Genomic DNA, 16606 nt, shown 5'->3' on the forward strand with positions numbered 1-16606 from the left:
TAATTTATCGGGGAATATACCAGTTATAAATGAGGAGTTAATAAGGTGAGTTAACAGTTTAATTAGATTAGTTTTAGCTCTTTTAATGATTGGCATGGGAACGTCATCGAAACCAGTTGAATACTTGTTTTTAAAAGAAGTAATAATTTTATCCAGTTCCAATTCTTTTATTGGTTTGATACAGAATTTAATTGGGGTTCTATTTTGATTTTCTGTAGTATTTAAAGTAGGTAAAACATAAGCATCATTGGTAATATTTGGCATTACATAGTTATCAACAATGTTTACAAAGTAATCATTAAACATGTTACAGACTGTTAAAGGATCAGTTTCTGTTTCACCATTAATCGATAATTTTGTTTCACTTCTTATTTCTGTGACTGGTTTTATTTCGTTATTTATAATCTTCCATGCAGATTTGCATGGGTTATCTGAAGTGATAATCTTATTATTTACATATTTACTTTTTGCCTCAATTATTTTGCTATAGTAAAGTTTTTTATGATCCTTTATTATTTGCTTCATAGCCTTATCCTTAGTAACCCTTATTGTTTGGCTTAAACTAATTATTTCCTCTTTCTGTCTTCTTAACTCATCACTTAACCAATTTATCCTGTTACAATTTCGAATTCTGGTTTTAAACTTTTGGAAAACATGTATTAAAGTAGTACATAAAACTGTCATAAAAAAACATCATATTTTTGATCAACCTGTGCTTGATAAAGATTTACCCATGTCTCAGATTCTAATTGTATAAGAAAGTTTTGTATATTTATTTCTGAAAATTGTCTTTTAAATTGTGTATAATAGTTTTTGTAGGTCTTTAAACTTTGGTAGGAGATTTCCAAAAGCTGGGCATCATGATCTGATAGCTCTGTGACAAGTCCAGTTACTGACAATTGATTCTTAGGTAAATTAGTAAAAATGTGATCAATAGAGCTTTGACAATTCAATGTAATCCTAGTTGCAAAATTTACCATGGAAATCATATTATTCTGAATTAATATATTACTCAGCGTATCTGAAACTCTAGATTTTTTCAAACAATCAATATTTATGTCACCTGCAAATACAATGTTTTTAAATTTTCTACATAGTAAATCTAAAGCTACATTTAGTTTATTCAAAAATACATTATCATACATTGCTCCAGGGGTTCTATACAGTCCAACTATTCCCAACGCTAGACCATCCAGTTTACACTCTGCTATGCAGCACTCAAACTCTTTATCTGTAGTAAGTTGGTTAATTTCAGGAATTTCAACTTTTATTACATTTAATGATTCTTGGCACATTATTATAACTCCACCACCTTTGAATTGATTTCTGCAATAGTATGACTTAACACTGTAGCTATTTAATTTAGTATTTATAATCTCCGGTTTTTTGAGGCTATGCTCACTTAGAATTAAAATGTCAGGTTTAATTTCATCTAATATCTATTATATAAAAATGAAACTGTTCGTGTGTAACAGCATCACTCACAAACGGCTGGACGGATTCGCCTAATTTTTTTTTTAATTTGTTCGTCTTGATCTGTAGAAGGTTATAGGATACTTTTTATCCCTTTCCCGATTCAGGATTCCGCCCCACTGGTTACAGAAATACCCGTAAGAAATGCATTGCAGCAAACATATGTTATTAAGTGAAAGAGTCTTTTCAAATTTTTAATCAGCTGTTCTTTGTAAACATATATAATGCGACAAAAAATATATTTATATATAATTTAATTACTACACTTATAGTTTTAAAGCATAGAGTAAGCTTATCACTGTTAAACATAGACTTTACTATCCAGATAATACAATTCAAATTTGACGTAAAAATTCACCTTTAACTGCAATATTTATTTAATATAAACCATGCTCATGCTTGATCAGAAGAGCAATGCAGATATCATAATTACTATCTTACGTTGGCTACAAATATAAAGAATGTTATAAAATCAACCTTAGTTGTTTTTTTTTGACAGAAGTATCAGGAATGTGGTACATACCTTCATAATGCGCCCAAGAAGCTCACGAAGGAACGACTATCAATTATCTCAGCAATGTTTAGAATGTGATAGAAAATGAATAAGTGAATATAGTGTACTGTTTTCAACGGGAAATTGCGTGCGAAGCCGCGGGAAACTTATTGAAATGCGCAGCGAAGCGCGCCGGGTCCGCTAGTAATTTCTAATGACTGTTTTCGAGATAAAAAATGTTGAATATTTTGATGCATAATTGAAAGTTTATTTTTATTTTTAAGAGAGGATTTGATCTGTGTGGAGGAGCTATTTACATTTGCAGCAAAATTTAGGTTAGGGGAGGAAAAGTGTCCAGGTTGGCTAAAAAACTTTGATTTTTATTTTGGTGGAGAAAACTTTTAGTTGTAGGGTGAGACTGTACAGGCAAAGAAGTCGATGCTGTGCTGGACTGGTTTGACAAATTTGGCTTTTGTATTTCTTCTTTCAACTTTTTCAGAAAAGCCTCAAAGGAAAGTCCTCGATGCAATGGTCTTAGAGCCCCAGGTTGATCTTTGGTGATGACTAACACAGCAGCACCAGTGGCCCTCTGAAACTCCTTGATGTTCTTCACAAAGTGTCCTATTTCAACATTATCTCGGGCACATCCCATTGGAGAGCACACCAGAGTGCTTAATGTTCTTTTCTTAAAATCCTGAGTTAGCTCAAGAAATGCTTGGTTGTAGTCCTCCTCTGTTGGTTTACCGTAGTAGTGCTCCTTGGTTATGAGACTGTAAACTGCTGCCTCCTGCGGATTCTCCCTCTGGAAGGCCAGGAACTTTGAGAGTCGATCTTTTATCTTCGGTTTCCCAAACTGTCTTGCAAACGTCACTGCTACACCCGCCGTCATCCTTCTTGGGTGATGGAAGTCGCCAGATATGGTGTGGGCAAAGGCAACAGAACTGTTGGTTCTTAAATTGTTAATAACTTCCCACATGTCCTCCTGAAGAATCTCTATTCCAGTGCCAGATGTAACAGAGTATTTTGACTTTTTTGAGTATTTTGACCAAACACACTGCGATGGATAGTCGTGTCACAATAAAATCATGCTCATCACATTGATAATGCACCCTGTATATAAAAAGTCCTGGAACTCTTTATCACCCTCATAATTTGAAACCAAAGGAAATATTAAATTATATAAATTCAATGGATGATGAGTCATATAAATCCTTAGCCTGCCTTGCAAATACTTCACACAATTCCAGTACCAGTAGCCTCCGGCAAATAATCATTTAGAGAGTTAAATTTGATAAAAAACTATTTAAGATCTACATCATAGTACAGGTTAACCTACTTAGCAATTATATTAATATTGTATTGAAACCAGACTACAATGAAGCTATTTCAAATGTTGTACCAATATTAATTATATATATACATTGAGTCAATAAAAAAGTCTCAAACATTCTTGACATTGCCATCATTATAAAAAAGGTGTAACACAATGTTTTGAGGATTAGAATGAATCCTCTATGTCAGGTGGAGGATATTAATACGTACAAAAAAAAAAAAAAAACAGAAAGGAATTCTTGTGCTTAGGACTTAAATTCTCTGCAGTGACAACGCCTGGACTGGACTCCAAACAGCTTTCGGGTATGTTTGAACCCTTTTCTTTCCCTTCTTTTCTCCTTTCTGTTCTTTATTTTTGTATGTATTAATATCCCCCCTCCCACCTAACGAAGAGGGTAGATACCAATCCTAGAAACACTGTTTTATACCTATTGTAACATATAATAATGATAAATGTCTGAAATCCTGTTATCCTTTCAAACCTGCCATCGTCAATAACAAACTTAAAACAAAGAATTCTTGACACAGTGCTAAACTTCATGATGGTTTCTGATACCTTCTATGTTTTAATGAATATTAGAAGTAAAGTAAAGAATGTATTATTTTACCAGGCGAAGTTAGGACTAATAAGCCCTCTCTAACAATTATCCTGGGAACCAAAAGCTTAAGATGATTTCTGAACTAACACCAAATGCCAGACAGGCGGGCTGCTTGCAAGAACAGGATCGCTCGGTGGCCATCCATAGCAGCATCCACGCTCGACATTGCTGGTTTCGGTTATTTTGTGATAACGATGGTGCCCGTAAAACTACACTATTGGTGTAATTATATTGGAGAATAACTGGGTGACACTGTAACAATTTTTTACAAACTCAACATTATGAGTAGTCACGTTAGGGGGTGACATAGCATAACCTCTCCACGAGTGTCAGCTACCGTACCTACACCACTGATTAAGCGTATATCATTTCATTACATTTAAATTTATTCCATACCCCCCACCACCATTGTCGTGTTCTGTACAATCAGGTTCTTCCCCCCCCCTCCACAGACAGGTCCTAGTTACACTACTGGTAAGAGGTGTACATACGAAAACAGGTAAAAGCTTGTATAAGGATAGTGAAGGAGACTTAACAGTAAATATTATTGTTATTCATTATTACTATTCATAATTGACTTCTCATAAATATTTACATTTTTTTTTACTATACAACAGTTTGATATTTATCTTTTCTAAACGACGAATCTATTAAATATTATATGAGGTTGAAATTTATCTAAAAAGGAGTGTACTTTTTAAACTTATCCTGTTTTTTACACCCAGGCACATATTAAAATATAATTCTATGAAAATTCTGAAAAAGTGTGAAATGAGTTATCACTTTTTACAATTGAATCAAAATAAAATGTATTAAAAACATTGTTTGATGTCAATTTTTATACAATTATATTCTATACACATAATAAAAATACTCATGGTTACAATAAATAAACACAAATTTAACAAAAACTTTTAATCTTACATAAAATATACAATCACAAAATAGAAACTTATCTAGATTTTTTTAATGTGTCACGTTGTTTCAAAGCCTGGATGTCCTTTACTCGTTTTTAAATCGTGGACAGCTCTTGAGAAATTTTCTATCTTCTTCATATTTTCACACATTTTACTGTTTGCTTTATCGACTATGTGTCTTATATACTGGAAAAAAAACATATTTTAAAACTAATGAAAGAGACAAATAAATTTTAAATATGTGAAAATTATTACCATTCTTATCGGATTAGTGTCATTGTGTTTTCACTTTGTAAATACCTCAAGTTCCATTCAGCTTGGTCTTTGCACATTCCAAGAATAATTTTGGTGGGGACTGCTATACAGTGTGTCTCCAGAGCATGTACTCAACTCAACGCAGGTACTCAACTACAAAATGTGTAAGGCAAGTTGGATGCAACATCACACTTTACAGTGATTTACGACAACTAAAATAGCAGCTTCTTCCGGTTACCAGAGTATGTACTCAACTCAACGCAGGTACTCAACTACAAAATGTGTAAGGCAAGTTGGATGCAACATCACACTTTACAGTGATTTACGACAACTAAAATAGCAGCTTCTTCCGGTTACCAGAGCATGTACTCAACTCAACGCAGGTACTCAACTACAAAATGTGTAAGGCAAGTTGGATGCAACATCACACTTTACAGTGATTTACGACAACTAAAATAGCAGGTTCTTCCGGTTACCTAGGATGGGAGGATATAGGGCGTACCTGCCTTAATTATACAGAGAATCTTGAGTACATTCTATGGCATTATGCTAACACCTATTTACTTAAACTCTTATGCCCTTATAAATTCAAGTATTACTTAGATATAGATATTGGCCAGTAATTTTATTTAATTACCAAACAAAGCCAAATTGCCTTCTAAATCCAGCTAGATTTTTAACACGGCGTGACAGCAACTTCATCATCCTATCTATTATCTTATGAGGGAGCGCTCATTGTTAACAATCTGTCTACCACTGCAGCTCGCTACCATTGGCTGAGTCACTGGAAACAGATCATGGCCACAGTGATGCAGTAATTGATAAAAGGAAAACTTTTTAAATTTATTCCTAATGTCACTTACTAGTATTTAATGTTGAATATATTATTAACCCTTTGAGTGCCACGGGTATTTTCCGAAGGCATATGCATAAAGTGCCACGCTGTTTTTCGCATATTTGTAAGCTTTTGGGAAAAAGGCTGTTGTAAAATAACTACCAAACAGATTTCCATCATTTTGTTGTTGTTTTTTTTCTTATTAAATGCAGAATATGATACATATCGCTACAAATAAAATTTGATTTATAAAAATATAAAAATTTTAGTATTTATAAAAAAAGTTTTTTACTTTTGTATAAAAAGTTAAGTTTTGACCTAATTTGTGTGTATACGGTATTTTTAAGATTTTTTATCTTTATACCATTATAAAGGCCATATAATTCTAAATAAAACCCATGTGTAATATCTTATTCTAGAATTTTAAAAACATGGCATTATATGTATTAAAAAAATGCTGCCCGCTACCGACATTTTATAAACTGTACTTCATTTGTCAGAGTTTAGAAATTACTTAGTAATGATGTAGTTTTCCCAATAAATCTAATAAAACATTAATACAACACAAATAAATATGATTAGTAGATTTAGAAACAAATACTTGCTAACATATTTATATAAAAGTTTACATTTACTAAATAATAACCATAATAATATTTACACTGAAAATTCACGTTTTTCGCTTGAACACAAATCAAATCATACATTACTTTTGTAAAGAAATACAGTAAAATACTGTATAAGTTACTATTTTATTTTGTATTTACTCAAATGCTTGGTTATCGGCACATAAACAACAAGAAAGGCCGTTACGCAACACGGTACTCGTCCGCTACGTCGCGTGACTGGAAGACAGAATCATCGTACAGGTACTTATCACAGCCCACTATTTTTGGACGAGTTTTCCCTATCAGAGATACAAATAAACTTCATTATACGTTCCTTCTTCCATAATGAATCGACAAATACTCGATGAGTCATACTTCCTATCTCCAAATCGTCTCCAAATAGACACATGAATGACCTGACATTTTCGAATAATGAAACGTTGTTCTAATAGTTTTAATTTAATTGATTGTCGTAATAACTTGTAAATTCCAAAATAGGTTAAATAAAGTCAGTTGTTTTTAATACTGTAATTTATTTTGTTCCCGATAAGGAAAACTCGTCCAAAAATAGTGGCTTCTTGATAAGTACCCAAACAACGTAAGTTTCGCAGATAAAATAGTAGAGAAAGAACATAAAACTCGTATTTATTGATAGTTTGGAACCTATTGAATACAGCCGTCTGATTATTTGGCCAAAATAATCTTGTACTATATAAAATATTATCAAAATACGAAACGTCAAAATTGGCGACGCTGGCACTTTATGCACTTTTCGTACCGTCAAAATTAGCGACACTGTGGCACTCAAAGGGTTAAATAAGTCAATGAAACTTAATAAAATAAGTACACATAGCTATGGGTAATTAGCATGACAAAAACTAGTTCAAACTATGTGTGTAACTTCTACAAAAAATATTTTTCACTATCAAAGATTGTTTTTGTTAGTTTTAATTCATTTTCCATAATGCTAAAATGTGTAGATGAGCTTTACATAATTATAAAAATGTACAAATAAGAAATGACCTGGAATTCAGGCCACGGGAGCTGACGGGCAGAATCAACCATCATATTTCAGATTTAAGGGGGAAAATGGTGCCAGAATCTCGACATTTGCAGTTAGTGATGTGCCGCTCCTTGACATTCATAAGGTTTCCCAGATTTGTTACACATCGGTTTTTGCTGTACCCACTGTGGGATCAACTGGAAGGTACAAACCAGCCCCTCATGAGATATGCCTCAACACTGAGGTTCAGTTAATATATTAACTTTTACACTATCAACATACGTTTTAATCAATGTGTTTACTACAAACATGAAAAGGGTAAAGAGGTTTCAGTAAAATAATTTCTGGTAAACCAATTTATATGAATTTCCATTCTGAGGATACAGACTGATGATTTTAGTGTCCAAAATGACTTAAGAGGTAAATTTAATTCTAGAATATTAAACCAACAATAATAAGAGTTTATGGTTTTACTTGGAACAAAAAAATATTCTAACTATTGTTAAATTTCACTTACGTCATCAGTCACAAGAAGCCTTTCTTCATCAGACAAAGGAACTTCCAAACCATGTGTTCCACGAACAGCAAATGTGATATTTCCACCACGACCGAATACAGAACCTGAATTTCTGAAACCCGCTGCCAATGCACAGTTTTGCTAAAACAATAAGGATCTAGTTTTAGTTTAATCCACAGGTACTCTGTAGAAATTCACGCAATCACTCATGTGTTAGATCTAATCTAACATGACATTTACCTTGATTTACTTATAATTGAAATGTTATAGCGATTCCACTTGTGCAAAGTAACTTTTGATGATATAAATTAGGTAATATTACAAACTATAGTGATATAATTAATTTTTGTTCTTCAACAAATCACTCAAAATGCTTAGTAAATAAATAGACAAAAATGTTTATTACTCAATTAAATATTTATTTTAGGCATGACAAATACAGTTCTGATGGTAATCTTGATTATTTGCAAAGTTTGTTATTGATGACAGATGACTTGAAGGGGATTTCAATACATGCAGGATTTCAGACATTTGCTATTGTTACATGTATTTTTATAACATTTAAGGATGGTAATTGTCGAAATCCTGTTACATTTCTGATGATATTATTTGAAATAGACTCATCAGGATCCATTCGTATATTTTGGCATTAACTAAAAATAATTGTGAAGGATGTTTCTTGCACTCGGCTTCACACGGTGGGACTGGGTGAATGTTTTTTACTATAGTACAACAAAAACTTCACGTCAAACCCTTAAACAAACATAAATGTAGTTAAAAACAAACTAAAAATAAATAAATATATATAATTTCAATAAACATTGAATCACAAAAAGTACTTGCTCTGCCGGGAGTCGAACCCGGATCTCTCACTTGCCGGGTGAATGTGCTACCATTACACCACAGAGCGCTTACTTTTTCCGATTCAATTATTTTGTATTTGGCCGTATCTGTCACATATGCGTTTAAATAAGCAAACTAACATATGATCGGAAGACCAAATACCTATCAAACGACTTTTATTTACATTAGACTTTTTTTATATAATTTATATATATATATATATATATATACATATGTATATTAGGTGTAAAGGATCAAAATTCATTGAATATATACTATATTGGTTTTTATAGCAAAATGAAAATTAATCAAAGTCATTGGCATGTTCTCATTTTCATGATTATATCATTCATCATAGACAAAATAATTGCGGACTTAAAACCTCTGCTACAGTACTGAGAGAAAGGGACAGAAACATGTCAGTCCAGTTCACAATGAAACCTGTCAATATAGACTCCAGTTTTCAAAAGCAGAAGCATTATTCAGCTAATTGACACCCTGGATGTAAAACTAAAGAGTAGGATGATATCTATATTCCCTGACCAATGCCATGGAAGAAGCCATCATAAATTTTAAGAATGATGTTGGAGATTCTGATATTGATAGAGGTTGACAGATTCAAAAATTATCTATAGGCTATCTCCGGATCAGAACTCCTGAATGAAAATAAATTTTGTGACAATGAACAATTGAGTAAAACAGCGCGCCCCTTGTATTGCAGTCTGCATAGTACTTCCTGCCAGCTCTGATAACAATGAAATTATGTGATATGGAATCGACCGATGAATAGTCAGATGACAACATGTTCCATACCTAACACTGGAACTGGTATGCCCTGACAAGGGTGATTCTCATTTGATTAGTTCCAGACTGATATTCTGGTACTGTATATTCAAGCCCATAACTGCTCACTTGAAACATTCTCCATAATTATGTCATTTATCAACTACTGTCCTCATAAATCAACCAGATCTGGTTGAGTTGCTCATATTTTAAAGCTGTCAAGTCGACCCACTGCCCCCATACAGATCACTCCTCGCACTCTCTTCACCAATTAATGCGGTCCACTTCCTTACCTGCTCCCATCCCTAGTGCCCACAAGTTAGAATATAAATGAAAATCAGCAAAATATATTTATATATTTGTACCAAATAGGTGCAAAGTGCAGTAGAGTAACTTACTCACAATGTTGCAAATTTACAATGCAATTAACATAAACAATCAAGTTTAATGTATTTTCTTATAGAACGTCTGACATACAGTGACATGATCTTTGTTCAATGTCGTAGTTGTATTTGAATCAATTTATTTTATTTCTCGGTTGTACGGAGTGAAATTATCATTCACCATCAAGATCTCAGATGATCATTGTTTACAGTAAAAGCACTCTGTCATTCAACCAGAATGTCCGATTCACATGATAAAAAAATAATGAATAACCTAGTGAAATTTACCATTTTCTTTGCAGCGATAATATCTTCACATTGTACATGTAAAATAAATGGCTCAAATTTCAGGACCATATTTTTCTCACAGCATTTAACTTTTTCCAGCACTTCCGACGAGTCCACAGTAGTATGACTTGTTAGTATCCACTTACATCCTCTTTTGCTGCTGTCTCCATCTTCCTAAAAAAAGATTGAGATGCAAAATATACAAAATTTGATCAAAATTTCATTGGTAATGACATTGCTGCACTGAACATAATTATGTCTTCAGAACATAAGACTTGAATAACAAGTAATCCAATAAAGTAGCTATGGCATAATTTATAGCCTATTGTCTTGCTTCTAGTCCCAAACTGGTAATTTTGGCACAACTTTAAGAATTCATTCAATAAATTGCAGCAAAGATCTATGTAATTGAAGTGAGATTAATAAATGTAGTCAGATTAAGTATCTAGGTTTGATTTAAATGAAAACTTATCAAGGAAACCCCATATAAGTTCTTTGAAAAATCTCTACGGTCATTACTTAGGACATCTTTTCATTTGAAATCAGTTTGTCCTCCTTCAGTATGCTTTTAAGTCTTATAATTGACTGTATGTATATATTGAAATAATAATTTAATAATTAATGAAAAATTGACTCAAATTCATGTAAGTTACTATTTATTGTTTTTGGTATAACTTCGGCATATTTTAGCAAAATTACTTGATATTTTCAGGATCTTTTCATAAATATACTAAGTGCTTTTAAGATAGTTAACTATCTATATAAAAAATAAATAAAATATATTTTATAGCTCTAAAAATAATAATATTATTATTATATTATATATATATATATATATATATGTACATACAAACAGCACACACACACACATATATATATGTCGGGTCTTGGCTTTGTCCCACGCGCCCAGAGAGCCGACTACAAAGGCATCCACGGTGACATGGAAGCCGCCGGCTCGGAGAGTCTGGGCGAGGGGATCGTAGGTGGCATACTTCCTCTCCCGTGCCTCGACAATAGACTGGCATCCGTCCTCGTACGGCATGGTGACATCGACCAGTTTAATTGATTTCCGGTCACGGTCGATGACCACCAAGTCAGGCCGGAGGCGAGCTAAGTTGTCTGGGACAACACGTAATATATATATATATATATATATATATATATATAATTATATAATAATAATTCTTATATTATAGCCTAAGCAATTAAAATATTTTTATTTTTTAAACATTTTTATTTATTATGTTGGCAGTACATTTACGTAGAAGTACTTTTTTCTTAAAAGCAATTGGACTAAAAACAAAACTAATTTCAAGTAAATATCATAATTATTTTATGTTACATTTTAAGCATATCCCTGCAAAAAGGTTATTCTGGGCAGTTATGATCTATGCTAAAATACTGAACAATTCCAGGAAAATATTTTATTTAAATTCCTTCTCTTTGTGCAACAAATGTGGTGGCCAATATTCTCTAGCTGAGGATACACCTGTTGTTTCGTTGTTTTAGACCTTACAGGTTTATATGAATTGGTGAGTTTATAATATTTAGTGAACATTAGTGATCAGCCTTTTGGAATTTTATAATTTACTGATCCGTACTATCTCAAGGGATGGTTTTCGTTCGTTGCCATCTGGGCGCACAGCACGCTGCAGCCACAGTCTTCGCTGATGGCCAGAGGCATTACTGTTAGCTCGGTCAATTACGAGATTAAAAATCTTTAAAAAATGCAATTGTAATGTTTTTTTAACTTAAATTTTAAGCATTTACCTCAAGAAAAACTGACAAATATTTTGAAGTGGCTAAAGTAAACAATTACCCGTTTTGGATATTTTTTAAATGTGTCTAATTATCAGTCAAAAAGGTTAAGAGAATAATAAACTAGCAGTTCTAGGGTAAAAGGTGGTTTTAAATAGTTTTTGTTAGTCTTTTACTTTTAACTCTGGGTACTCTATATTAAGGCTATATGTGTATTGGTTGAATAACAACTAAATGTGAAAGTAAATCCCACCTTACTTAAAATAATTATTCTTCCAGAACATGAACTTGTAGTAACAAATTCTTCAAGATTGTTAATGAATTCTATAATTTCTTTGATGGGTTCATCTATATCTCCTTTACGACTTAAATCTGTACTCATCCTAATTAATCTCTTCTTTTCCGCGAAATGTTTGTTAATTTCTATTCCCATTGCCGTTGACATATTTATGTATAGACTAGGGCTAGGTAAACACTAACAAACACAAACTAAACTAAACAACACACAGACAAAAAAAATAACAACTGCGACAACACTCAAAAGTTTAAAAAAAATACGATAAATAGTTGTTTACCATATTACCTTGCTCTTTACTAGTTTGCCGATTTTTTTAGTAATTGATTTGTTTTACTTTAAGTAGATAAGTATTAAAGTTACATTACTTTTAAATTCAAATTGCATTATGCCTATTTAAGGTAGAAAACTATTGGAATATACAACTTTTTCTATAATTTATTAAATGAATAAATGTGTTTGAGTCACTTAACTCATTTTAAGAATATAGATACACTGATTTAGAAATGTCACTTCTAGTACGAAGAAATTTAGCGATTACTGTGTTGTAGGAATAGTAGGTGGGTCGAAATCCTTGACGGAAAATAGAGTACAGTAGCTCTTGGGACTGTAATATTACAGTTTTTTAGGTCAGGGGAATCCAGTAGTCCGTTGGCAAGTCTAAACAGGAACAATATGTAGCAGTGTTTCCTCTTTGGTTGGAGAAGCTCTAGTTTAAACTGACTTTCAAGTTCAGTAAGGGTATCCTAGACGGATGTCAAGTATCCTGATAAAATGGAGGTGGACCCTTTGCAGCATAGTAACATGTCCAATCTGATAAGGATTCCAAGAATAGATCAATATTCAAGTATATGTGGCACCAAAGACTTATACAGAATAACAAGAGACTGAGGTGATTTAAAAATGTCTTGTGGATCTAAAAATGAATCCAACGAATCCATTAGATCTAGATGTTATGTACAGTACATAATCGAATGAAATATGCCTTTATTCAAGAGGCGGAGTTAGGGCTATTTAGCCCTCTCTACCACTCAACCTCAAATAATCTTGTTTATTTAGGATATAGGTTAATATTGCATCAAGATCTCTCATTGTACACACACTCCTCGGTGCAGTGCCGCCAATTAGATAATTATAGACGAAACCTTTGACTCAGCGACTAAAAGTGATGATCTGGCACTTCTGAACATTGAGAACTATGCCGTTAATTTTACACCATCCACTGACTCTTTCCAGACCTCTTTGAAGAGTCAGTTGATCTTGATGAGTAAAGACATTTGTAAAGATTTGTATACTGTCAGCGAACACATTAAAGTCAGAGCAGATGGAGCCTCCGATATCGTTTATAAAACAAACAACAGAGGGTCCAAATGTGACCCCCTGAGGGACTCGTAGAAGAGCAGTAAAAGGCGTAGAGTAAGCATTTACTCGACGAACCACAATACTTCTGTTGGTGAAGTAGCTTTCAAGCTGTGGCCCAAACATTCCGTATCTTTTAGATATTATGATTTGCTGGCTAACCTTATCAAGTGCCTTAGAGAACTTCATTAAGGCACAGACTATTTAAGCAGAGTTTCCAAAATAGTTTAGAACATGTTCCTGAAACTGAAGAAGGTTAGTTACTGTGGAACAACCATGAAAAAGAACATGCTGCTTAGGAGATATTTGACTCTTAATATTGCATTAATGGACAATTTTTTCAAAGATTTTGACAATAACTGGTCGAATTACTATACGCCTGTATTGTTTATGCCTTCTTTATTGTCAGACATAAACATGATGCGAATAGGCACCACTCAACTTTTTGAAGATCTAAAGGAAAGATTCCTGCTTGAAGATTATCCTTAAAAAGAATCACTAAAAGTGGTGCGCAAAAGTTTTAAAACCAGGGAAGGTATCTTTCCATGCCCAGCACTCTTATAAGGATAAAAATCTTTAAGCTTATTCTGTATGCCATGGACTAATGTCAGGCTATTGTTTACGTTTAAATCAAAAAATTGTATGGGAATATCATATCATAAGAATATGGTCGATATATGTTGAAATCCTCTATCAAAAACAATCCATACGAAATATGGAATTGGAAAAGACCAAAATATGTGGTTGTTAATACTTGACGCTTACAAAATGTTTTTAGCTTTTTAGTGAAATGATTGAAATTCCAAGTATTGCAGCAAGAAAAACAATTATAAAGAACTGAAAATGTTGAAACAGTATAGTATAGGTAAATTGGATTAGAAAAATTATTCATTAAAAAGTCAAACTCTACCTTACTGCTTTCCAGTCCCCACTTTAGCTAAACAACCATCACCACCCTTTACCGCATAAGCAGCTGGCAAGGCAGTCGAGCCTTAGTGGCCTGATATGTCAGGTGGGCGTGTTGAACCACCACACTTCGTCGGACGGGCGTGTAGAGCCCGCGAGTCACCGGACAGATGTGCTGAGCCACCGGTACCTCGTCGGATGGACGTGTAGAACCACCTATTATTTTCCGGAGGGGCTTGTTGAGCCACCGGTGTCATCAGTAGCAGATATTGTTGGATGGGGGTGGACTCCCACTTCCTCCACATGTTTTCTAACACATATAAATAGATTTTACGTATTTCAGATTCATTCTGATGCAGGATCGCTACGTGATCAGAGGTTCTCGTATGGTCCATGATTTTGGATGTGATGCTCTGTCAGCCAGTTGAGAGGACATCGAGTTAGGGGAAATCGTTTTAACAGGGGACCATTGAGTCATGACAGCTATGCCGATCTGCGAAGTCTGCTTCTAGACCTTAAATATACCACACCAATAATTGTAATTTAATAATACTATTACCTGCTTCAGAACTAATGTTCTCATCTTCATAAATTACTGTATTAATTTCGTTACTGCAAATTAAGGACATTATTAGCTAAGGTAAACAAAAAATTGACCAAGGACCGAATCCTGAGGCACACTGGCTTCTACTGATCTTACTAAAGATAGTTGATTCTATAGTCTTCAATATTTTTCAGTAATATGTAATATTTTATTAATTAAAAATCAATTATTTGTTTGTATATCAAAGATGTTTAAAAATACGCACGTAGAAATAAGAAAAAATTGAAGTAACAGCTTATCTCCCTTTTTGAAAGCTGGAACAATTTAAAAGATTATTTTTAAAAAACCCAGGAAAATTTATATTCGAATCTCTTGATTTGATTAAAATAACAACAACTATTATATTTGTTATTTATCCAACCACAGTGAAGAGTTAATTAAAATTACATTTCATAAAAATTACATGCACAATATGTCCATCCATCCTTTAAACAACAGCGAGATAACATGATACAAAACAAACGTCTCTGAGTACATACAGATAGAACAAAAAAGTGACTCATCTTAGTTTGCGTTTTTTATATGTTTGAGGTTAGGTTCTGTTAGTACTCTACTTTTGTGTTTATAAACTGTGTATACAACGATCACTGTTAAGTTATAATATATGTTAATCTAGACAGAATGACAATGTTTAACAATAACCCTATACCTTTGTCCAAAGCAAAGCATATTAAGTATTTCATGCACCATTTAAATATGATTCCTAGTAGTTTAGCACACTTTGATGCCACTAGGTAAGAAATTCACTTTATTGATATCTAAGATGTCTTCCCCTAGGTCTATCATTTTAATATTAGATATGGGTTTTTAATAACTGCACAAACAGAATATCTACATTTCTTGGCTGCAGTATAATAAGCGGCGGTATCAATTTACATTAACGTGACCATGGAAAGGTATGTTCATTTTTTTTTCCTGAAAACTACAATTTTTTATGAAAACAATATTGAAGAAAAAAATCAAAGGAGCTACGATTTTTTTAAATCCTCTGAAAACTCCGTTTTTGACAGTTTCCTATAACTCCGCATCTGCTCAAACTCAGTATAGCCAGATTTTAAAAACCGATTATCATACCAACAACGAGAAATTATCGTACTTTCATATAAAATAATCGTACCAAACACATTTAATGAAAAAGTATGTTATGTTCGTATAATAAATTATGTTATAATTAACTTTTGGTTTGTTACTTGTATAAATTTGTCAAAAATCTTTCATGTTACGATAATAACTACCCATCGTGTATCTTACCGGCGCATAAAATTATCGTACCTCTGGTAACACTATCCATATTTGAAAGTTTGGTAATACTCCGCGCCTTCTCAAATAAAGAAGGGACGCCATTTTGAAGTAGT

At 33.1% G+C, this 16606-nt stretch overlaps 2 protein-coding genes across 7 annotated transcripts in view; one reads left to right on the forward strand and one right to left on the reverse strand.

The window, feature by feature from the left end:
* Positions 1-4797: 4797 nt before the first annotated feature.
* LOC124365754 (tRNA wybutosine-synthesizing protein 3 homolog) lies at positions 4798-12636 on the reverse strand. Of its 6 annotated transcripts, none has more exons than XM_046821749.1 (5): positions 12346-12636; positions 11180-11448; positions 10330-10503; positions 8033-8173; positions 4798-5000 (listed from the first exon to the last, which is right to left on the reverse strand). In XM_046821749.1, the coding sequence occupies exons 1-5, from the start codon at positions 12530-12532 to the stop codon at positions 4872-4874; spliced, it is 900 nt and encodes a 299-aa protein (XP_046677705.1). In that variant the 5' UTR covers positions 12533-12636; the 3' UTR covers positions 4798-4871. The 6 variants fall into 6 exon arrangements, with proteins under 6 accessions (XP_046677705.1, XP_046677706.1, XP_046677708.1 ...); XM_046821750.1 differs by having other exon boundaries at positions 11195-11448; positions 12346-12635; XM_046821752.1 differs by having other exon boundaries at positions 12341-12634.
* A 3113-nt stretch (positions 12637-15749) lies between these two features.
* LOC124365756 (geranylgeranyl transferase type-1 subunit beta) overlaps positions 15750-16606 on the forward strand; it is a 35228-nt gene continuing 34371 nt past the window's right edge. The window contains exon 1 of the mRNA XM_046821755.1: positions 15750-15985. Coding sequence (XP_046677711.1) covers positions 15873-15985 — 113 coding nt within the window. The 5' untranslated portion in view covers positions 15750-15872. The remainder of the gene's footprint in view (positions 15986-16606) is intronic.

Source organism: Homalodisca vitripennis, chromosome 7 (genome assembly GCF_021130785.1).
Source record: "Homalodisca vitripennis isolate AUS2020 chromosome 7, UT_GWSS_2.1, whole genome shotgun sequence".
In the NCBI taxonomy this organism is placed as follows: Eukaryota; Metazoa; Arthropoda; class Insecta; order Hemiptera; family Cicadellidae; genus Homalodisca; species Homalodisca vitripennis.